This window comes from Microtus oregoni, unplaced genomic scaffold (assembly GCF_018167655.1).
Source record: "Microtus oregoni isolate MIOR12 unplaced genomic scaffold, Mior012 000005F_ref0000423, whole genome shotgun sequence".
In the NCBI taxonomy this organism is placed as follows: Eukaryota; Metazoa; Chordata; class Mammalia; order Rodentia; family Cricetidae; genus Microtus; species Microtus oregoni.
This window is the reverse complement of record NW_024543064.1, coordinates 19,798,302-19,820,543: the sequence shown is the minus strand read 5'-3', so window position 1 is coordinate 19,820,543 and position 22,242 is coordinate 19,798,302. Positions and strand designations below refer to the sequence as shown.

Here is a 22,242-nt window from a genome sequence, read left to right as displayed (position 1 = left end):
TAGAACAAAATGGTTTTAATCAATTGCGTCACCCTCACTCTCCTGGGAGCAGAGCAACAAAAAGGCTCGGCTCCTGCCCCCAGAGGACAGTAAGGCTTATGTGTCTCCACACTGCAGGGCCCAGGCTAGGCAGGTGGGTGGGAGACAGGAGGAGTGGAGGGAGGAAATGGCAGGTGGCTTGAACACAGGAAAGCAAAGGGACCCTGGCCAGTTCTTGTGCCCCATGGCCTAGCCCAACACTCCCTCTCCCCCTCCCTGGCTTGAGAAAGGTCATGAGGAGGAGACAGGGGAGCAAGTCCCCCAGCAGGAGCAGCAGCAGCTGCTGGCTCCTTCACCAATAAACACACTTCATTACCAAGCTACAAGAGAGGGGTGGGAAGAGGGCCTGGGGTGGGCAGGAAGGGGGAGAAGCTGCCACCTGTGTCGCTGAGATTAAAGCAATGAGATGGTGCCAGACCCCCCACCACTAGCCTCACTCCCCCCCCCCCCCCCCCAGTCTTCTTAAAACTGTGAAAAAGCTTTTAGCATGGCCCTCCTGTCTCCAGGCCGCTCAGAAGCTTGACTGAGAGGAGGCACCTGGCAGAGACAGGGGCGAGGGAGGGAGGAGGGGAGGGAAGGGAGGCTGCTTCTCCCCAGAGGCTGCAGCTGGAGGGCTGCAGCCCAGAAGAAGCTCACAGGGCCGGAGGAGGCAGGGATGAACCAACTCCCACCTAGAGAACAGGAGCCATGGGGTGGGGACAGGAGGGGAAGGGAGGCTTGGTGGTGGGGTGGTGCTGTGTCCAGTGTAAAGCTTGGGGGCTGCTGAGGAGGGATGGCTGAGCTAGGGACTTTCCCACCCCTCCCCCAGAGCAGCAGGGACAGAGAGAAGCCATCACTTCTTTGGTCTTTGTGGCGGCTCAGCACTCGGGTGGGAAGGAGGGCGGAGAAGGCAGGAAGGGTCCTTAGGTAGCGCCACCTCAGCAGAGAAGGCCTGGCTGGGAGCTCTGGCAGAAAGGTCACAGTGAGGCCGAGAAGCGCCCCAGGAGAGTGGCCATGGCGCAGAAGTACTTGCATGGGCAGGTGGGTGGGATGAGGTGTCCCACCTCCTGCCACATCATAGGAAAGGCAAAGCCCCCAAGACAGCCTAGGGGAACAGGCCAGGAGGGGATGAGGAAGCTCCCCTGCCACCAGGGCAGGTGGCCTGACCTTGCCACGCCAGGGCTCCCATCCCTCCTGTGCTTTCACCCTGACACTGGTGGCTGTGAAGGGACCTTCCAGAAAGACCACAGGGGAGCTAGCCCTGTAGGCAGGGAGCAGGAGTGGCAGCAGGCCAAGGCAAGCCTTTGCCAGCGGGGAGTTCCACTCCCTCTCTGCTGCAACTGAAGGGCAGGGCAGTCCTTGAAGACAACTTCAGCTCCTGCCTCCCCACTGGAGGCAGAAGGGGTTGAGAAGGGCCAAGAGTCTTCCAGAGACACAGAAGCAGGAGTTGAGGGCAGACAGAGAGGCTTCCCCTCCTGCCTTTCTGCTCAGGGCTGGGGACAGTCAAGGACAATCAGCCCAAGAGTCTGAAAGCCAGCAAGTTGCAGCAATCCCCACCCACAATGCCAAACTAACAAACAAAACAGGGGAAATGAAAAATGGGGGTGGGAAGACAAACCAAAACAGAACCCAGCCCTCTGATCTCCTGCACAAGGCTGGGGACTGGGCTGGGAGCATCTAGCTGGGCCGGCACTGCACCTGGCCCTCGGAGTTGTCCTCGTCATCAGAGGCTCCAGCACCCCCACTGCTTAGGCCTGTGATCCGATAGCCCATGTCCAGCAGCATTGCCTCCAAGGGGTTGGCATTCATGCGCCGCTGGTTGGCCTGAGAGGCACCCTCCATATCCTCCACAACTCGGCCTGTGAGATCTTCACTCTGTCAAGAAAAGGCAGTTGTAGTGGGCTCAGGGAGGGCCAGCAGGATTCGAGGGAGGCGCATGTCCTGTGGCATATGCACAGGGGCTGGGGAGAACACATACTAGGATGTAAGAGGAAATACCCACTTCAGAGTATCTGAGAGATCACACTAGAGCATCTATGGGGCACGGAAGGTAAAACACATGGGAGGAGGAACACATGTTGGGGGGGATGCCTCCCATCCGTGTGTGTGTGTGTGTGTGTGTGTGTGTGTGTGTGTGTGTGGAGAGAGAGCACATGTGTTGGGTTGGGGACCAGATGCAGTCCCCTACCCCTAACAGCCCCTTATCTTTGCTCTCTCACGGAAGGGTCCTATGGGGCCCCCTTCTATAATTCACAGCAAGTCAGTTCTGATCAGATCTACCTTGGGCACTCCAGTCTGCCAGCTGCACTGAGAGCAGAGGCCACACTGGCCTAAGAGTTCTGTGTACAAGACTGCCCTCACAGCATCCTCTGGAGTTGCATCACCCCCGGGGTGAGCAAGAAGGGTAGAGCTCAGACTTAAGGTTATCAGACTCCAAGGTCTGTGGACCTCGCTGGGACTTGAGTCAGCCCATAAACCAGCTTTTGGGTAGATACATCAGTTGCACAGGAAGGGAAAGGCCTGTGGGGAGCCCGAGGCATCCCATGAGGGGCTGATCTGTCTTCCTTCCTGCACCCCTGTTCTTGGTGGATGCTCCTTTCACCTTCATGGCTAGCTCAAGGATAGTCCCAAGAGTACAGAAGCCAGGCTCACCCCAGAAATACCCACTGCATTGAGGGCTTCCTGGGCCCGGGGCTCCCACCTCCCCAGAAGCTTTAGCCTGTGTGGTTTATTCACTTCCCCAGCACTGAAGCTCAGCCAAGAGGCTCTAAACACAGTCCCTATGTTTCTTGTCTGGCTTTGGCTACCCTGCTTGTGTTCTCACCTCTGGCCGCGGGTTCCACAGTCGCACAACAGGGTCGATGCCACTGGTGGCCAGGAAGCAATAGCTGGGGTGCGGCTGCAAGCAGTTCACAATGGACTCATCCCCCTGGAGCACTCGGACTAGGTTGGTGGTCTCCTTTTCCCAGACGAAGAAGGAGCCATCGTCAGAGCCACTGACGATGTACTGAGCATTGCTGGCAGGGGACAAAAGGGCAGGGAGGTCAGGTGGGAGACTCCCCTAAAGTCTCAAGTAAAGGCTTGAGGAAAAGGATGAAGCCTGGGACCACTCAGGTCCTCATATTCAGAACCCTTGACTCAGAACCCTACCAAGCAAATGGGGTTCTTCCTTCGACACTGCAGGTACTAGTCAGTACTGTATTAAAACCCAACATCAGTCAGGCGGTGGTGCACACGCCTTTAATCCCAGCACTCAGGAGCCAGAGGCAGGCAGATCTCTGTGTGTTCGAGGCCAGCCTGGTCTACAAAGAGAGTTCCAGGACAGCTAGGGCTACACAGAAAAATCCATCTTGAAAAACAAAACAAAACAAAAAAAATCTAACATCAGCGACTCTCTGGGTCCCTCCAAGATGGTGCTGCAGTGTCCCATGGTACATCACTACATCCTTGGTGTAGGATCAACTCTTGTATCTATCTTAGTCTCTAAGAACATCCTCATCTAGCTAAGCTCTCCATCAGCGATCTGAAACTACCAAATCCTGCGGTACATCCACAACACGGCCCATACCTACTGCTGACATTTAGAGGGGTCTTGGTGGAGACTCTCTTGATCTATGTCCATGTGTCTTATCCACCCAGAGGGTATAAACAAAGGAAGGATGGGGATTGGGGTGGGTGCTCTGCCCCTCAGGACCTAGGGCACGGTCCTGAGCACAATGGTCTGAGGTGCCCAGCCTCTCATAGTCCTCGCTTCCCCTTTCAGTGGCAAAGAAAGCTCTAAGTGTCCAGCTAAAGCAAACAGGCAAACTCTGGGATGCTAGGCAGAGTGGGGAGGGTGGAGGAGACTGCTCCAGGTACAGCGTTGGATGCTGTACTCAGACCAGTCCATTATGGCTCCCGGCTGGCTTCATGAATAGACCAAGAGACAGAGGTACCCAAGGGGACAGAGGCGGAGCAAAGCAGTGAGTGGCCCACAAAGTCTACACCTCCCGTGTGGCCCCACCCCACCAACTCCTGCTGCCAATTGTGATATGCACCCTCCTCCTGTTCAGGGCCTCAGACCTGCCAAAGAAATTCGCCTCCTTGATGTCTGTGGTGGTGTTGCAGTGGCCACAGTAGCGGAACTGATAGTCGTAGCTCCGTTCCCGTAGCACCATTTCGTCTTCCGAGATGGAGTCCTTGCGACTTGTGCTCCGAAGGCGAACTGGACCACCGCCAGCTGCCTTCTTCTCCTCTAGGGGAAGAAATCGAGCAGAGGTGAGATGCTCCCCCCCGGGTTCCTCATTGCTCCCTCTCTAGCTCTGAGTGGTCTGCAGCCTAGTACTGGCAACATAAGGCTGTCGGCCTGCACCCGCACTCTGCAAACTGAGAGAAGGCCGTAGGGATGGATATGTGTCACGCTTCCCACTTGAAGAGCATTCACCGAAAGGACAAACTCCATGCTAGATATTGCCCCAGTGAGTCCATTTTCCGTGTTTATGGCCCACATCACCATGACCCAGCTCTCCCTACACTCTGGCGAGAGGAACCAGGCAGGCTTTGGGGCCCTTTGCAGATGACACTGGTCTGGGGGCTGCGCCATATCTGTGGCCACACAGTTCTACCTAGTAGAGCTGAGTGGGGAACGAAGGCATTTCCACTGTCCTTGACACCATGCCTGCCACACTTGCACAGACTACAACAAAGACAACAAACAGCACTCATCTTTCTCAGCCCAGTGAGCTGCCAAGACCCCGCCTGGGAACAGGTGGGAAGGCCTGACTGGGCTCAGATGATTTCGGTACCTGGTGTTGTGAGTGCTCTCACTACCCTCAGCAGAGGCTTTCAAGGGGAGGTGCTGACCATCCATCCCCCTCTTCAGGTGTGGAAAGTGAGTTTCAGGGGTCAGCAGGCTCTCTTAGGCCACGGGGGATCTGATGGCAGAGCCAGGCCCTACCCGCATCATGTAGCCCCAAGCAGGTAATCCACAGCACGCTCTGCTCCGCACTCACCACCATCGCTTTTGGAGAAGAGGGCAGCTGTGATGTCCCGACCCAGTGCGTCACAAGCACTACTGTGGGCCTGCTCTGGGAACTTCCCTTTGAAGTCATCCAGGCACTCCAGAGCCTCAGCCACATACTTCAGTTCAAAGAGGCACCGGGCCAGACGGAAGTGTGCCTTCAGGTGGCAAGGGTTCAAGGAGATGGCCTTGAGGCAGTCCCGGAGGGCATCATAGTGGTCGCCATCCCTGGGAAGGTAGAGGAATATAGATTAGAGGTGAGGCCACACAGCCAACACAAGGTTCCCACTCAGTCTCCATTTTCTTTGGCTACTTCTAGCTCACCTCTAACACACTTCAGGGTGAGGAGACAGAAACCTTGGAAGCATTGGCTTAGCCTGGCTCTCCCTCCCTGGGAGATGGAGCAAGCTAAGGAGCAAGCCAGGAACCCTGAGGTTTAAGACAGTAAAAAGCAGTGTCGGGCTGCCCTCTGCTGGGCACAGACGGCAACTGTGCATGGCTCACCTCAGGCACCCGCAGCTCTGCAGCAGAAGGCCTGGCATCTTGCCCACCTCAGACTCCCCAAGCCCTCCTTCTCTTTTCCTTCATCCACCTCCTCAAATCCCCCTGCTGGCCTTCAAAGCTATGTCCAAGGCAGGGGGCCCTCAAGGACAGTTCTATGGTCAGGAGAAGCCAGAAGTGCAAGGCCTGGGGCTCAGGGTCTGACCAGCAGGCAGCGAGCCCTCAGCCAGACCCCCCTCTGTCCTGGCTGACTGATCTGCAGCAGCTGTGGCCTCCACCTCCTGGGGCTGGAGGATGGGGCCTGTCTGGCAAAGTCAGCTCTCTGGAAGCTGATGGGGAGGGGGCTGTGCACACCAGGAGTTCCAAATCCTCTCTACTCATTTCTCCAATGAAAAAGTATGGATAAAGGGTAGGGGAGACGCTTTTTTTTGGAGGGGGTAAAGGGAGAAACCCTTGTTTTCCTATGTTGAGCCACGACAAGGAGGCATGCCTCCCCAGTTGCCAGAAACACACCTTTGCCTCTCATCTGTAGAGCCAAGCAGCAGCAAGGACCACTTTCCCCTTTAGAAACATGTATTTGTTTTTTTTCAGTGCTGAGGAAGAAAGCCTTCCCCCTGCCCACCCCGCCACTGGGCTGGGCTGGGCCTACTCTGAAGCCCTCCACCAAGGGCACAGTTCACAGTATTCCTGTGCGGCTCCAGTCAGCCTGTCCTAGATGATGCCTCCTGACCCTGCTCCTGCCAGGTCTCCAGAAGGAACACTCAGCCCTCGGAGCAGCCACTGGGACCAGCAATGTGGGGCAGGCAGGAAACAGTTGCTTTGATGGTGAGCGCTGCGTCAGAATGAGAGGCTGTGACGAAGGAGCAGGCGTTGTTTGGAAACCCAATTACTGCCTGCAAGGTGCCCCTTCTGAGCTCCTAGCAAGAGCCAGAGCAGAGACCAGCCAGAAGCCAGAGGGTGGTCTGCTTCCAGGAGCAGATGGCAGCTCTGGGGAGACTGGCCTGGGACAGAATGTGACATTCTTAGGGTCACTGGCAGGCATGTGGGGATGAGAAAAAAAGAGCAGGCTGGCCCCAGGGCTCACCCATCCTAGATGCACGGCAGATCAATCTCCCTGAAAAGACAGCCCTCTGCACATCCCTGCTCAATCTCTCCAGTAGCTGCCCGGCACACACTGAATCAAGGCCAAACGCCACCCTCTGCATTCCAAGCCCTTTCCAGGCAAGCCCCAGGCTACCTCACAGACTCATCCCCTGCCAGTCCTTTCCAGAACCCTCTCCTCCAGCCAAATGGATTTGCTGTTCTGAAGCAGGCTCTTCAGTCGGTCCCCCGCCCCCACGCCTTTGTTCACACCATTTCATCTCCCTGCAATGTCCTTCCCCACAGTCCTCTCCTCCCCCTCATCTCCTTGTGTAAGCTGCCCACACTTGGAGCCCATTCAGACACCACATCTTTCTGAGGCTTCCCTGATCCTGAGCTGAGGCGACTCCACTCCTCTTGATGCCCACAGCACTTTACCTGCCCTGCTGCCTCCTGCATCTTTCATAGCTTTCATGCTGAACTATGTCAGACTTTATCCTTGTCCAGCAGCTGGGCACTCCAGGGCACAGAGACTCAGAGTGACAGAACTGTTTGCCCAGTACCTAGCACATAGTAGGAGCTCAGAAAAAAGCTGTGAATGAGGAAACCACCAACTTTTCTCAGCAAAAATACCGACCTGAAGCACGTGAACGTCCTGGTCACGTTGAGATGAGGGCCGCCACGTCCTACCCAACCATTGGAACAGAGCGGCGACACACCTCAGATATCCCCAAAGAGTCCTTTTGAATTTGGGTGCCACTCGATGCCTGGGGGAACTCCTGATGCTTAAGCTGACTTCTGTGTGTGCGGCATCTTCCCCGCCCCCATCCTGCTGACTTGGGTGGGTTTCTTAAGCTTCCCCAGGCCTGCCTAGTTTCAGCCAGACGATGGCACACCAGCTGGCCTGTCTGTCTGGGCAGAGCCGACGGATGCCAGACGGAGCAGAAATGGCTGTGGGCCCAGCTCTATCCATCTCTAGTCTTGGCCCTGGCTGGGGGATGGGGTCTGCATGTCTGCTTGTCTGACGGTACTATAGGCAGGACTGAAGCCCTGATGGTCTGAGGGGCTTCTTAGGCTACGGTCCTACCCCTTTACCTCCAGCCAGTGTAACCCAACACAATCTATACTTGACTTCCGATCTCTAGGTCTAGTCTGTACTTGGTCCAGTGAGTGGCTACAAGAACAGAAAACAAATGCAGAACCATTTAGCTGCAGAATCATGTTTGAGGATACAAACTGAGTTCACCAAGCTCCTCAGTTGCATCTACCGAGATTCCATTGTTCTTTCAAGGCCAGATTCTCTAGTAATCAGTATCAACAATGTCTCAAGCCCCACTTCATTCACAGGCTGTAACAAAGCACTGAATTTCCTGTGAACACGACCACTAATCTCTTGGTGCTTAAAATATGGACCCGGCTACCTTCAGCCTTAGAGATGGGAAGGAGTGGCCTACATTCAAGGAGCCCCAAGAGGCAGCAGGCTGCCGATGCCACCTTCTCTGGTTGCCTTAGCAATTTGGTTCCATGGTCCGCTTGCTCAGTCCTCGTTCTGACCCAGGTCCCTTTGCGGTGCCCACTCACCACTTGCGTTTCATGTAGGCAGCAGCTCGGTTCCCATAGAGCATGGCATTGTGAGGGGCCTTTTGCACAGCCTTGCTGTACAGCTGAATGGCCTGGGTCCACTGCTGGCAGGCGAAGGCTTCATTGGCTTGCTGCTTCACGCGTTCCAGGTATGGGGGCAGCTCCACCTGGGGGCTGCAAGGGGACGAGAGCTAAGCCAGACCAGTTAAAGGTTAGTAGCGCTATCCAAGGGCCATGCATAGTTCTGTGGACCCTAGGATCTCACTGCTATCCAGAAAAGGCCGCTCTCACTTTGAGATTCCTACCTATTACCAGGAGAGAAAATGTGTACAATCCAAATACTGTGAGCCAGTATAAAGGAGGCAGGAGTAAGGATGCCTGGACAGGCATACAGCAATCACTAACCAAATGCTTGGGCTTAGGTGCCAGCCACTGATATTACCTGAATTAACCCTAGACCATCCTACTTCTTCCCATGACTCTCTATGGAGAGTTCGGTTCTTCTCAGGGACTAGAAAATTCCACCATCTGAGGCCAAGAGAGGGGTGGGAAGAGTTGAGGCAGGAATATGCTCTGGGATGGGAAATACTATAACCAGGAGGACCATGTGGGAGGGGGAAGGCTCAATGGCTCCAGATAGAAGCTGCAGCAGGAACATTGGCCACTCTGAGAAGCCTCTCTGGCCCAATCTCCAACATCTGGGATTAACATCTGGATTCTGGAAGGCAGGGGTATATGTGTTATAAATTTTTGTTGAGATTTAATTTTGTGTTATGGGTGTTTAGCCTTTATCAATGTGTACCATGTGTGTATAGTGCCTGAACAGGCCAGAAGAGGGCACTGGATCTCTTGGAAATGGAGGTATAGACAATTGTGAGCTGCTGTGTAGCTCTGGGAATGGAACCTGGTCTTCTGGAAGAGCAGCTAGTGCTCCTGACTGCTGAGCTATCTCTCCAGCCCCCAGAAGAGATGTTTACAGGACATGTTTCTCCCTCCTGTCCAAAAGGTACAGCTAAGACATGGATTGGCCACAGAGGTCAGCTGGCCTCACCTGATACACCCCTTGCTTTCTGGCAGCCGGAAGCCATTGCTGTGAAGGTGTAGGCCATTAGATACGCCATTGGACACACCGTTGGTAGGCATCTTGCCATTCTGGACTTCTGGCAGGATGAAAAGAAAGCAACAGTACAACTCAGGAGGAGGCTTCCTTCCTCTGCATCCCTCTGGCTTCCATCATAGGATCTGATGGCTCCATTGTGAGACTGTTCTCCCAGGTCAAACCCAGCCCCAGAAAGCAAATCAGGACAGGCAGGCAATGGTATAAAGAAAAGCCCGCGCGCCCTCTGCTGGCTAAAGAGGATATAGCTTCTATCTGACATTTCCCACTGCTGACTCTGGGGAGGGAGGGAGGGGTTGGGGGTGGGGTGGTATGCATCAGCTGTAACCCAAAGAAATCTATTAGCCAGGATGAGAAGGCGAACGATTTCAAATTCTTAAGAGCCAAGCCATCTTCCTTGGGGGTGGGGTACAAAGCCTTGGGAAGACCACTCCGACCTCTTGTGATCATCCTCACAAGGTCACTGTGGAGTCTGCTCCTTTTCCAGTACACGGACACAGGTCAGAGGCTTCTCCACAGGTGACAGTACTCAAGATCCCACCCACCTCAGCAGAGGTTCCCCAAGGGCAGAACTTACCCACTGGGTGGCATTTTCTAGGCAAGAGGAAGGTATATGGTCGTTGCTTGTAAGTCAGATCAAACAAATAAACCTGGAGTGAAGAGATGGGGCCATGAGGTGAGCTGTAGCTGAAGCACTGGCCAGGTCTTGGCAGCTTGAAGACGAGGGTCCTTAACTCACTGAGAACACTGAGCATGGAGTCAGAGCTAGCCAGGTCTCCCCGCAATGAACCATAAGCAGGGAACTCTTCCTAACCTTGACTCGGGGTAGCTGGATGATGTCCTCAGAGCCCTGGTTGGAGTAAGTCACTAACTGGGAGCACGTTCTTAAATAAGATCCTAAAGTAAAAAGCTCCTAACAGCGACACTGCCAATTACCTCCCTCAGGAAGTAAACATTATCTGTTGTTAATACTTACTGAGTGTTATTTAATGCTTATTTTGTTCCAGAATTCTGCTAAATGTTCTATATGGACTTGCTCCAGAAAGTTAACTGAAGAGGCTATTAATATCATCATCCTTTCTGCAGATGAAGAAACAGAGACTCAGAATCTCACACTTCCCCAGGGTCGTAAAGGACAGCATAGCCAGGACTCAGACCATGTAGGTGTGTGCGGTCCCTGACTCCTCCGCTAGGCCTTCCACTCATCCTCATGCGCCCTCAGGCCAGTGCTCACCCATCCTCCAGCCCCTCTCCTGTGTATTTACACCTTGCTTTGCAATGGGTCACTGCCTCACTTCCCTGTCTGCTTCTAGAAAACAGCAGGAGAGGAAACTGAGGCTCAGGGAAAATATAGACAACTGCTTGAAGTCACTGTAAACAGCTAGTAAGTTACAGGTTGGCATTTGAGAACGGGCATATCAATCCCCCGGGCAAGTCTTCCTATGAAATTGAAGCTGGCCTTGAGGTCTCTATCTCCCGCAGCAGCCTCCTGAATGCTGAGGCTGCGGGTTCCACCACACCTAGCCCAGCACCATTATCTCTCTCTCTCCTTCTTTTCCCCGCCCAGTCAGACAGGGCACATATCACCATACCTGGTTTACCCAGTTTATGTGGTGCTAGGGATCAAACTGGGGTTTTGAGCATGCTAGGCAAGCACTCCGTCAAGTAAGTAACATCCTTAACCCATGGTCTGTCAATTTCCAGGTGTATGTTCTCTTTCATCTTCTTGTTAAAATTGAGTGTATGGTGCACGTGTGAATGTAGCGTGCACGTGACAGTGCCTGGGCAGGTCAGAGGACAACTTTTCCCCTGTTTGTTTCCCGTAGTTCTGGTTAGCCTGAGACTCAAGATGTAAGATTTAAGATCAAGCTCATCTTAAACTCCCAAGGATCTGCCTACTTCTGTTTCCCAACTGCTGGGATTAAAGGTGTGTGCACCACCATTTCCAGTCCCAGAAGGTAACTTGAGAGTTGGTTCTCTCCTTCTATCTGGGTACTTAAACAGTAAGTATATTTTTTATTTTTATTTTATGTACACTGGCATAAGGAACTGGAGTCACAGATAGTTGCGAGATGCAATGTGGGTGATGGGAATTAAACCCTGGAAGAATAGCCAGTGCTCTTAACTGCTGAGCCATCTCTCCAGCTCCGAATAGCAAGCACTTTTACCTGAGGAGCCATCTTCCTCATGGCAGACCAAATGAGGCGGATCAAAGCCTACATTCTTATCCAAAATATCTTATCTGTCTAGTTCACTTAAAAAGAGGAAAATAAAGACTAGGTTAGGGTAACTCTGCTGTAATCTGCATGTTACCCTCACATGTCACAATGCCATTTACAAGGAAGCTATTGCTTTATCTGCTACGACAGACGGCACGGCACGCTGGTGGAGAGTCTCACCGGGCAGTAGAGCCTACCTGCTCTCCTCCCATGTTGACTAGCAGCTCTGTGCCATTGGGGCTGAAGGTCACATAAGTGGCAACCAGCACTCTCAGACGGCTATTATAGTCAGGTAACTTCACCGGCAAGTGACCTGTCATGAAGAATACAATAACTCTCTAAGATGAAACTTCCACATTCGCTTATAGAGGCAGGGGACAGCCAAATTGAAAATGCTAGCAATCAACTTCATCATGGAGGCAGAGACAGTGTTGAGTACTTGGTATAGGCAATGGCCAGCAACTTATGTGTGTTCCCTCATTGAGTCATTCTGTATGTGAAGCAGGGTCTCGCTATGTAGTCCAGAATGGCTTCACGCTTACTAGTTATTCCAAATTAGTGTTGTGATTTTGAACCTCCTTCCTTAGCTTCTAGAGTTCTATGATGATGACTGAGTTTTCGAGACAGGGTTTCTCTGGATAATAGTCGTGGCTGTATTTGAACTCACTCTGTAGACCAGGCTTAACCTTGAACTCATAGAGATCCGCCGGTCTCTGCCTCCCGAGTGCTGGGATTAAAGACATGTGCCACCATTGCCCGGCATGTTTTTTAATTTTCTGTTGTTCCCCTCTGCCCCCATGGACAGTCCCCGGAAAGAGCCCCGGTCTAGCTGAGAGCCAGGATGGGCCCTACCTGCCACATAATACTGTGCCGCACCGTCCGGAAGGGGCTTCTGCCGGTCACAGAAGGTATGCACGCCGGCAGTAGGACTCTGCTTCATGCTCTTTCTGAGGAAAGGAAATCAGGCAGGTTAAAGCTCTAGCTCTGTCCCTGGCTAGGTGGGTCCCACTTCAGAGGACACCCACAGCTGTGTCCCCAGAGCTAGAAAAGCATCTCTCTTCCTGCCAGGTAGCTCCAAGGTTTGCTCTTTAGATGCCTATGGACAGATTCGTCAGTAGTAGAGCAGGCTAGACCTGTCCTAGGATCAGGAAAAATCAAGGCTGTGGAGACTGCTCGGGTCTGAGACCACCCTCTCCTTCTTCTATCTTTTCTGAGACCGGGTCACATTAGTTAAGTAAGGCTTACTTCAGACTCAGCTCTGTAGAAAAGATGACCTTGAACCTTGCTCCTTTCCCTTCTACCTCCCAAGTGCCAGAATTATAGTAGTGTGCCACCATTCGTGATTTTACCTTTTCTTTTATGTTTAAAAATATTTTATTTTGGGGCTGGAGAGATGGTTCAGTGATTAAGAGCACTTGACTGTTCTTCCAGAGGTCCTGAGTTCAATTCCCCACGGTGGCTCACAACCATCTGTAACGAGATCTGGTGCCCTCTTCTGGCCTGCAAGTATACATGCAGGAAGAACACTATACATAATAAATAAATCTTGAAAGATGATGTGACTACGTCTGCATGAGGGAATGAGCATGTGAGAAAAGGTGCTCCACCCAAAAGACCAGAAGAGGATGTCAGATTCCCCTGTAATTAGAGTTGTCAGCTACCATGTGGGTGCTGGAAATCAAATACTGGTTCTTGGTAAGAGCGGCTCTTAACCACTGAGCCATCTCTCCAGCTCTACTTTGAACTTTTTTCTTAAGTAAAATATGGACAAGTATGTCGTTCAGTGGCAGAGTACTTGCCGAGCACGTGCATAGTCTCATATTAATTCCAGTATCACAATAAATAAATAAAATTATACATACAAAATATTACACATGTAAGACTCTAACTCTGTGGTCAGATGTAGAGGCCTGTGCCTTTAATCCCAGCAGTGGGAAGCATGTCTTTATGAGTTCAAGGTCAGTCTAGTCTATATAGTGAGTTCTAAGCCAGCCAAGGCTACAGAACAAGACCTCATCTCAAAAAACAAAAAACAAAGGAGAGGGGAGAAAACAAGACTAACTCTAGGGTTGCAGAAATGGTTCCACTTGCCAAGTCTGATGACCCGAGTGCGAGTGACCCCAGGACCACATGGTGGGATCGGCCCTCTGACCTCTACACACACACCACGGCACCTGTGAAACTATGTGTGTCCCTCTGACCCACACAGTTAAATAACTGTCTAACAGTGAGATAACTATCAGGAGACGCACAGTGATTCATGGGAGGGAATTACAGGTAAATTACTATAAGAGAAAGGGTCCACAGGGTTACTGGTCGTACCTGTGGTTATGGATCATTCGGATGTCATAGAGTCTCACAAAGGGCCCACTGGCCCCTACTGCCAGGCAGTTGTTGTCCTGGGGATTGACTGTGAGGCACTTGGCCTCTACCATCGGGCCGCAGTACTCCGTCAGGTCAATCAGCACCTCTGAGTGTTTGCTGTTCTCCCGAAGGTCATACTGGCTGTGGGAGAAAACATAATTAGAGGCCAAGGTTCTTATGCCGAAAGCAGGGAGAACCCAGTCCTGGTGATGCAAGAGGAGATGCTGTCTACTGCGAGCCAGCTGCCTAGAGTAAGCTTCTTCTATTTTTCAGACAGGGTCTTACTATGTAGCTCTGGCTATCCTGGAAACTCATTATGTAGACAAGGCTGGCCTCCAATTCAGAGACAGAGATCCATCTGCCTCTGCCTTCCCCAAGTGCTGGGATTAAAGGCATGCGCCACTGCATCTGGCTTTATAGTAGGCATCTTAACACATTCTGATTTATCCTAAATTAATCCTTTACAGTATATACTACAGTTCAGATCTTATAAATGTCAACATTACAGCTACTGCTATTCTACCAGTGATTGCAAAAATACTGAGGGGAAACCGCACTGTTCATCCAATACTCTTTGAGTGTTTCATTTGAACCACCAGCCCTGTGCCACTAGAACACAGAGGCACCAAGAAATTAAATAAACTATCTGGGGTATCACAGCTACGAAGTACAGAGCAGGAATAACCTGCTAAGACTATGGCATGTAAATTATTTGTTATCTGCGTGTCATGGCACATGCTTGTATAACCCTAGTGTTCAGGAGGCTGAGGCAGGAGGATCATGAGGTCAAGGCCTGGGTTACACAGTTGAGGATAGCCTGGGGTGCATAGGAAGATCTTGTTTTTAAAAACATCAATCAAGGGGCTGGAGAGATGGCTCAGAGGTTAGGAGCACTGCCTGCTCTTCCAAAGGTCCTGAGTTCAATTCCCAGCAACCACATGGTGGCTCACAACCATCTGTAATGATGTCTGGTGCCCTCTTCTGGCCTGCAGGCATACACACAGACAGAGTGTTGTATACATAATAAATAAATAAGTAAATATTTAAAAAAAAAACAGCAATCAACTAAACAAACAAAAACCTCCAAGCCCCCACACCTCTTGATTATGCTCTTCTTACTTTCTTCCAGGGAACAAGGGCTACATGACAGTAAGAGAAAGGAGAGCAAAGCTTCCCTGAGAGCTGCCTGTGGACACCAAAGCCAGGCCAGCTCCACAGCCCCAGCAGGATGGCAAAGGAAAAGCCTAAATGTCTCAAGTAGGAGCACACTCCTGCTGCCACTACACAGGAACCTCCAGAATGGGGCACGGCATCACCCATTTCTTGCCTAGCCACTTCTAATTGCCTCACACAATTCACTTGTCCTCCTAGGCCATCCTAACTGGAATGCTCTTCCTAAATAGTCTGACATCATTCTTCTGCCACTTGATGCCTGCAGCCTGAGTTTATGAAAGCCCACAGTCCGACTCTTAAGACACAGTTTCACACACCAGCTTTCTATGTGGTCTAGTTATAATCAGCCTCCTCTCCCCTCTCCCCGGGCTAGGTTTTCAAGTATGCTAAGTGAGCGCTCTACTACTGAGTTGTGTCCCCAGCCTACACCACAGCATCCTGCACCTTGTATGCGACTTTTATCTCCCTATATGTGTGGTGAATCCACCCTGCCGCCTCTTGCCCACCCACCTCTCATCTGCTCTTGAAGGCCCAGCTTATGATCACGTACTGTTAGGATGTCTCCACTACCTGTGCCTCGTCTAGGTCCTCGGGGTTCTTCTACCTGAGGCTCAAGGCTGCTTGGTTTCCTCCCATCTGGCCCTGAGAACAGGTCAGGAAGTGCTTCCTGAACACGCCACTGACCCAGGCTGTCATTCAAGTACCGTGTGTTTTATATGCATGTTCTCCACTGTCATATTCAGATCAACAAAGGGGATATTATGATTATTCTATTTTAGAGACAAAGAGACTAAAGTTCAGAGGTAAAGTGGCCTTTCAGACTTAACACTGAAAGAACTAGCATTTGACCTGGTATGCCTGGCTTCAAAGGTCTGCTTCTAACTACACTGTTATGAGCTTACACATTACTTAGAAGGTTCTCTACAGTAGCATAGAGAAGATAAGAAAGGGTGGCCAGTTGAAGCAGTTTGGAGAAGTGAGGGGAAAGTTGTGAGGCCGCATCTGGAGGAAGCAGTTACAGCAAGGCAGTGGCGCTATTACAGAGCATGCTGGGCTGTTCTTGTAACCCCATCCGCTCAGGAAGCAAAGGGGCTCCACGGAGGCAGGAGTTGGAAACCAGCCTGAGTAACAGAGAGACCATCTCCCTCTCCAAACAAGAGTGAAGGCCTCTGAGAATGAGCACGCTTGTCTCAACACCCGAGAGGCTGGGGAAAGACAATCTCCAGCCCAAGTACAACCCGGACTGCAGAGCAACGCCAGTCTCAACACCCAATCCTTCCCACGAAAAGGGGTGGTGGTGCCGGGAGGTGGTGGCGCACGCCTTTAATCCCAGCACTCGGGAGGCAGAGGCAGGCGGATCTCTGTGAGTTCGAGGCCAGCCTGGTCTACAAGAGCTAGTTCCAGGACAGGAACCAAAAGCTACGGAGAAACCCTGTCTCGAAAAATCAAAAAAAAAAAAAAAGAAAGAAAAGGGGTGGTGGTGGTTTAGCTCAGTGGTAGAGAATTTATCTGGTATGCAAGAGACCCTGGGTTTGAGTCCCAGCAGCCCTAAAAGGAGAGAGGGGCAATAGCACCCATTTTTGTCTGAAAAGGTCAGAGGTAAATATGCAGCCACTGGAACTGTAGGGAGAGGTGCCAGGTCTGTGGAAGGCGTCATTATGGCAGGGGGCACAACCCACTGCCACTGAGGCAGAGGACATGCCATTTCACGCAGAGACACTTACCGGATAAGCCCATCCTCGGCGGCGCTCCAGAATGTGTTAGGCCACATGGGTGCTGTGGCAATGCGCTTCACCCGGTTTGTATGGTCTCCAAACATGTGAATCGTCTCCTTTACCGTCAGGTCATGGACATGAACCTTGGAGTCAGCTGCCCCCGTGATCAAGATTCTGTCTCCGGCATGAGGCAGGAACTGCTCAGAAGAAATTACATGATTGGCAGGAGTCAGGGTGGAGCTGGCTACTGAAGGAGACTGGCCTGGATGTCAGCATGTCCTTTCCCTCTCAAGTCACTTAAGAAAATAAGTTTATCAAGCTCACCAAAATAACTTAGGATGGGAAGCAGCAGCCTAGCAGCCTTCAAGGTTAAAATGAAGATATTTTATATACGAGCTCATGTGGTTAGGGTGGTCACGACTTACACTAAGCTGCTTTACCTAAGGAGCCCCTTTCCTCTGCGTCTTCTCCAAGCAGAAGCCGAGTGGACGATAATCTTCACTTCACTTACTAAGAATTTCCAAATACCAGTCAACAACACGTTTCCTTGCTGACACCGAAAATAACCGCATTACAACTGGGAGGCTGGGAGTGAGTCCTGTGCCGAACATTCACACAGGATGTGTAAGAACTAAGATCAACCCTAGCACAAAGAAAACTACCTTTGAGGGGCATGGGCTAAGAGATGTTTAAAGTGTTCAACTTCTTCTGTGGAAAAATTGGGGAATCAGGTAACAAAGATTAGAAACTATTCCTATCTTGCTGGGCGATGGTGGCGCACACTTTAACCTCAGCACTCAGAAGGCAGAGGCAGGTGGATCTCTGTGAGTTCAAGGCCAGCCTGGTCTACAGAGTGAGTTCCAATACAGCCAGGGCTGCACAGAGAAACCTCATCTCAAAAGACAAAAAGCAACAAAGCAACAAAATCATTCCTTTCTTTTGACCTAAAACTCTCACTTCAAAGAAATAAAACAAAAGAAAGGATCTGGGCAAAAGTGCTCAGCACAGCACTCCTGACAATGACAAAGAGTAGGAAGAGTTCAGTGGGGAAGGTCTGGCCACTGTAAAGATGACAGCCATCGCCCAGTAAAGTGGAGAACACAGCACTCCAGGTGACCTGTGGCAAGAACAAAGCAGTTGCAAACGTGGCCTCGTAGACAAATATGACACAGCTTTATCTTCCGAACTTGAGGAAGATAGGGTTTGGCATGGCTATCAGTTGAGTATCTCTCCCCCTCCTTCCTTGTAATGGGGACAGACATCTGCACAGAGAATGTTAGGCGAGGGCTCCACCACAGAGCTAGACCCCAGCTCTCTTTTTAGTTTTTATTTGGAAGAGTGAAGAAATTACACTTTTCTGCCTGGAGGTAGCACAGATCCTAGCTAGCCACAGCACAGACAGGTGAGCCCTCACTGCAGCCGCATTTGTAATGTATCATGGTTGCCACTGGGGGGAGCACATAGGTGAAATACTGTAGTGCCTATGGTTGATGTTTTGACTACCTCAATCAAAAATGAGTCATTTCTCTGCTTTTCTTAAAAAACGAAATACTAGGGCTGGCAAGATTGCTCAGTGGATAAAGGCACTTCCCAAACAATCCTGGTGAATTGGGACCAATTCCAGGGACCCACAAGAAGGAGAGAACCAATCCAAGAAGCTGTCCTGACTTCCACACACCTGCTGTGGCACCCATGCCCCCTCTCCCATATCACATACATACATAAATAACATACTTTTGAAAATGCATTCTTAAAACACCAAAAATGCCAGAAGAGGCAGATAAAGAGTTGTGTCTTGCACCAAGGGCCAGTAAGTGAGTGTATGTCTTACTATGCAGTACGGGGCTGGTCAGTAGAATCATGAGCCAAGCTGTAGCTGTTCTGCTTTGAGAAAAATACCTAATAATCTAAATGACCCTGCAATACTGTATAGCCAGAGGCTCCCCCAAACTCCCACAACCAGAACCAGCAGTGGCCAACAGCCCAAATGGCCTCTATGATATCCGTATGACTGAGACCAGGTCAGAGCCTTCCCTAGGCCTGTAAGCTAGTCAGTACAGGCAGCCTATCTCTAGAACCCATCTTCTTAGAAGAGTTGAGTTTCCATGCAATTGTACCTCCTTGTGAACCAGGGATTGTATTACACCAGGAAATTTTTTTTCCAAATTATACCATGTCTAAATTTATTGGGAATAAACCACCTGGCATCAGACTCCCCAAAGTCTTGATCCGGGCTGACGAGGTCAATCTACACCAAGTTCTCATTCTCGCCTCACCGTGGTTCGTTTCCCTGTCTGGCACTTAACGGAGACCCCTGCACCCTGATAAACACCCAAAGGGCTGTCCAACCTTCTTCAGCCAGACATGTGGCAAAGGCCTCTAATCCCAGAATGCAGGAGGCAGAGGCAGGTGGATTTCTATAAGTTCAAGGGCAGTCTGGTCTACAGAGCGAGACCCTGTATTAAAAAAAATAAACAACTTTCTTCATGGAGCCCCAAGCAGACAGTCCTTTCCATCTCCAGGCTACACGTGATTCTAAGGCCTCATGCGTACTTCTAGGTCTGCTCTCTAGGATCAAGACAGCAAGTTTCCGGGGAGGAGCGAACTGTAGACTCATGCTATAGCTCTGTGGGTAGAGTACTTGCCTAGCATCTGCGAAGTGCTAGGTTCCATCCCAGCACCAAACAAACTTACTTCTTATACCACCACACAAACAAAAAGATAAAAATGTAATAAATAGAAATGGATCTTGAGCTGGCCAGTTGGTTCTGAGAACATAAAGAGACAGGCTTTAAGCCCCACTCTCTAATACTCAGACCACAGGGACAGCTGCAAGTTAGGATCCACAGTACACACTATACCAGCACAGCACGTCCACAGCCACGCCCACAGCCCAGTTCTGCCCAGCGGGGTTTGTCTTACTCACCTTGACAGAGAAGATATTTGCTGTGTGCCCTGTGTGCATGGAGAGCAGCTTCTTGTGATGCAGTGGGTCCCACACAATGGTGTGCTGGTCATCGGAACCAGAAGCCAGCAAGCTGTGGGCAGAGTTAGGAGCTCTGACTTCAAGTTCCCAGGGTGCCTCTTCCCTATCCCCATTCCCAGAGGGTAAGGAGGTAGAAGGAGGTAGGCACACAGAACTCAAAGGACAGTAGGTGCTGCAGAGTTTAAGGTTAGCTTGTAGATGTCAGTAGATTCTATTTCACTTGGCTAAGAATTTTCAAGGTTTTCCCAATACACCCACCTAAGTAAATCAGGGTCTGGAGGTTCACCCAAACTTCCATCGCATTTGGGTTAATAGTTTATTGTGTTGGCGGTCATGGGCAGTAGTCTATCTCCTTAGAAGTACCAAAGTGAGGAGCCCTCTTCTCCCGACCTCCCTGACCCCTCTGGCCCCTCTAGCACATACTTACTCTCCTTTCTCATTCCACTCCAGACAGTTGACACATCCGGAGTGACCCTGAGGAGGGAACAGAGGGTTAGGAAGAGAGCTGATTGGACAGTCTCCTGGGAAGCACAATGCCTAGAAGTGGGATAAAGCAAGCAAACCAGTCTCTCCTTCAGTATCTGTAAGGGACATGTGGCGGTCAGAAGTAAATAGAACTTTATATCCTGTGTCTCACAGCATATAAAGGACTTTCTCACAAAGTCTCAGTTGACACTGAACACCTGAGCTATAAAGGGCAGACTTTATCATTCCATTTTGTAGGAAAAACATACATGAATAACTAGAAATAAAAACCAAAAACTTCTGCCGCATCCTTGGAAGGCACAGGTACAGCTCCCTCAGGGGACAAGTTCAGGGACGGAATGTTTGCGGTATCTTTGCAGTTCCATGTTTCACTCATTTATTCCTCCATCCTCACTCCCTACCAAAGTCAGAACCTAGAGATTAATGCAGAAAGCTAAGTTGGGCTAGAGTATTTATCTTGAGGGTTTTATTTGAGAGAGAGAGAGAGAGAGAGAGAGAGAGAGAGAGAGAGAAAGTGGGGCTGGAGAGAAAGTGGGCATACACTTACTGTTCTTGCAGAGAATCCAGGTTCGATTCCCAGCACCCACTTGGTGGCTCAGAGCCGCCTGTAACTCTAGTTCCAGGGGATCTGGTGCCTTCTTCTGACCTCAGGCACATGAAGGCAAAACACTCAAACACATGAAATAAAACAATAAATCTTAAGAAAGAAACAGAGAAAGTGGGGCAGACACTAGTGAATGGTGAAAGCGCAGGGAGAAATGGTAAGAAGGGGCAGCCCCAGAGTTCACAGCAGAGGCAGGAGGATTTCTGTGAACCCAAGGCCAGCCTGGTTAGAGAGTGAGTCCCAGGACAGCCAGGGCTACACAGACAAACCCTGTCTCAAAGCAAAACAAAACAAAAAGAATCAACCACTACTACCACAAAAAATGATCTATCTATAGCTACATACTTCAATTCCTGATGTAACAGGAATTCCTGTAGGTAAGGCGACAGCCCTAACTTGCGACAGGTGCTTTTTCCTTCTACTGAGCCCGCATCTACTACAGAACCCTGCAGTCTTTTTACGTTTTACTTCTACCGAGCACTGAGCATATAGTAGGCATGTTTCTACATGTGAGTGCTACTGTGTAAAAATACAGGGAACTCTAGCGAGAGGAAAATCCCTACACAGGTCAGCCAGGTTAGTCAGGCAGTGGCTGAGTGCTATGAAACCATAAAACAGGTGTTGGGACCTCCGCGACTGCCTCTCCCGACAGGCCGTCCTCACTGCTGCTTCCCTCCAGGTCTAGATACACTGCCCACATATATAGTGCACACTGTTTGCCTGAATACGTGAGGGAATTAGAGATGCTTTCCTACTTTTCTTCTCAGGTGATTACAACATAAATTTACTTCATTATCTAAAGGAAGAGTCGACAACTTTTTCTGTAAGGGGCCAAACAATAGATATTTTAGGTTCTGTATACCATATGGTCTCTGTATGAATCATTCAATTCTGCTGTTGAATCGCTAAAACAGACAGACAATACATAAATGAATGAGTGTGGCTGTGCTCCAATAAAACTTTATTTATAAGAACAGGTGGCAGTGTACTTGAGCTCATATGGAAATGCAAAGGACTCAGAATAGCTAAACAATCTTGCAAAAGAATAAAGTTGGAAGGCTCATATGCCCTAATTTCCCAAGTTGCTTCACAGTGGTACTGGGATAAGGACAGATATTTTGGTCAATGCTTTACACGTTTGGATTCCTAATACAATTCAACCGTCTTTGCAACAAATGGTGCTGAGACAACTGGATGCCACATGGGGTGGGGATGCAGTTCAGTGGCGCAGCACTTGCCTGAATGTGCAAGTGCTAGGCTTGACCCAGGACACCATCATGAACAACCAAAGAATTTAGTGTCAGGCTGGAGAGATGCCTCAGTATTCAAGGCTAGGTTCACAACTGAAACCTTAAGGATGAAGTTGGGTCACCCTTAGGGACCTTATTTTTGCGATTCC

General features: G+C 50.5%; 1 protein-coding gene across 2 annotated transcripts in view; it reads right to left on the bottom strand.

The window, feature by feature from the left end:
* The window catches only part of Wdtc1 (WD and tetratricopeptide repeats 1), a 46,828-nt gene continuing 24,586 nt past the window's right edge, over positions 1-22,242 (bottom strand). Inside the window, exons 4-16 of one of the 2 annotated variants that reach the window (XM_041652382.1) lie at positions 20,181-20,227; positions 19,694-19,805; positions 16,777-16,964; positions 13,838-14,020; positions 12,368-12,462; positions 11,713-11,828; positions 9,874-9,946; positions 9,231-9,336; positions 8,180-8,353; positions 5,010-5,245; positions 4,081-4,252; positions 2,843-3,035; positions 1-1,893 (exon numbers count right to left, since the gene is read on the bottom strand). In XM_041652382.1, coding sequence (XP_041508316.1) covers positions 1,696-1,893; positions 2,843-3,035; positions 4,081-4,252; positions 5,010-5,245; positions 8,180-8,353; positions 9,231-9,336; positions 9,874-9,946; positions 11,713-11,828; positions 12,368-12,462; positions 13,838-14,020; positions 16,777-16,964; positions 19,694-19,805; positions 20,181-20,227 — 1,893 coding nt within the window. In that variant the 3' untranslated portion in view covers positions 1-1,695. Of the gene's footprint in view, positions 1,894-2,842; positions 3,036-4,080; positions 4,253-5,009; positions 5,246-8,179; positions 8,354-9,230; positions 9,340-9,873; positions 9,947-11,712; positions 11,829-12,367; positions 12,463-13,837; positions 14,021-16,776; positions 16,965-19,693; positions 19,806-20,180; positions 20,228-22,242 lie in introns of both variants that reach the window. The other variant, XM_041652381.1, reaches the window with a different exon arrangement.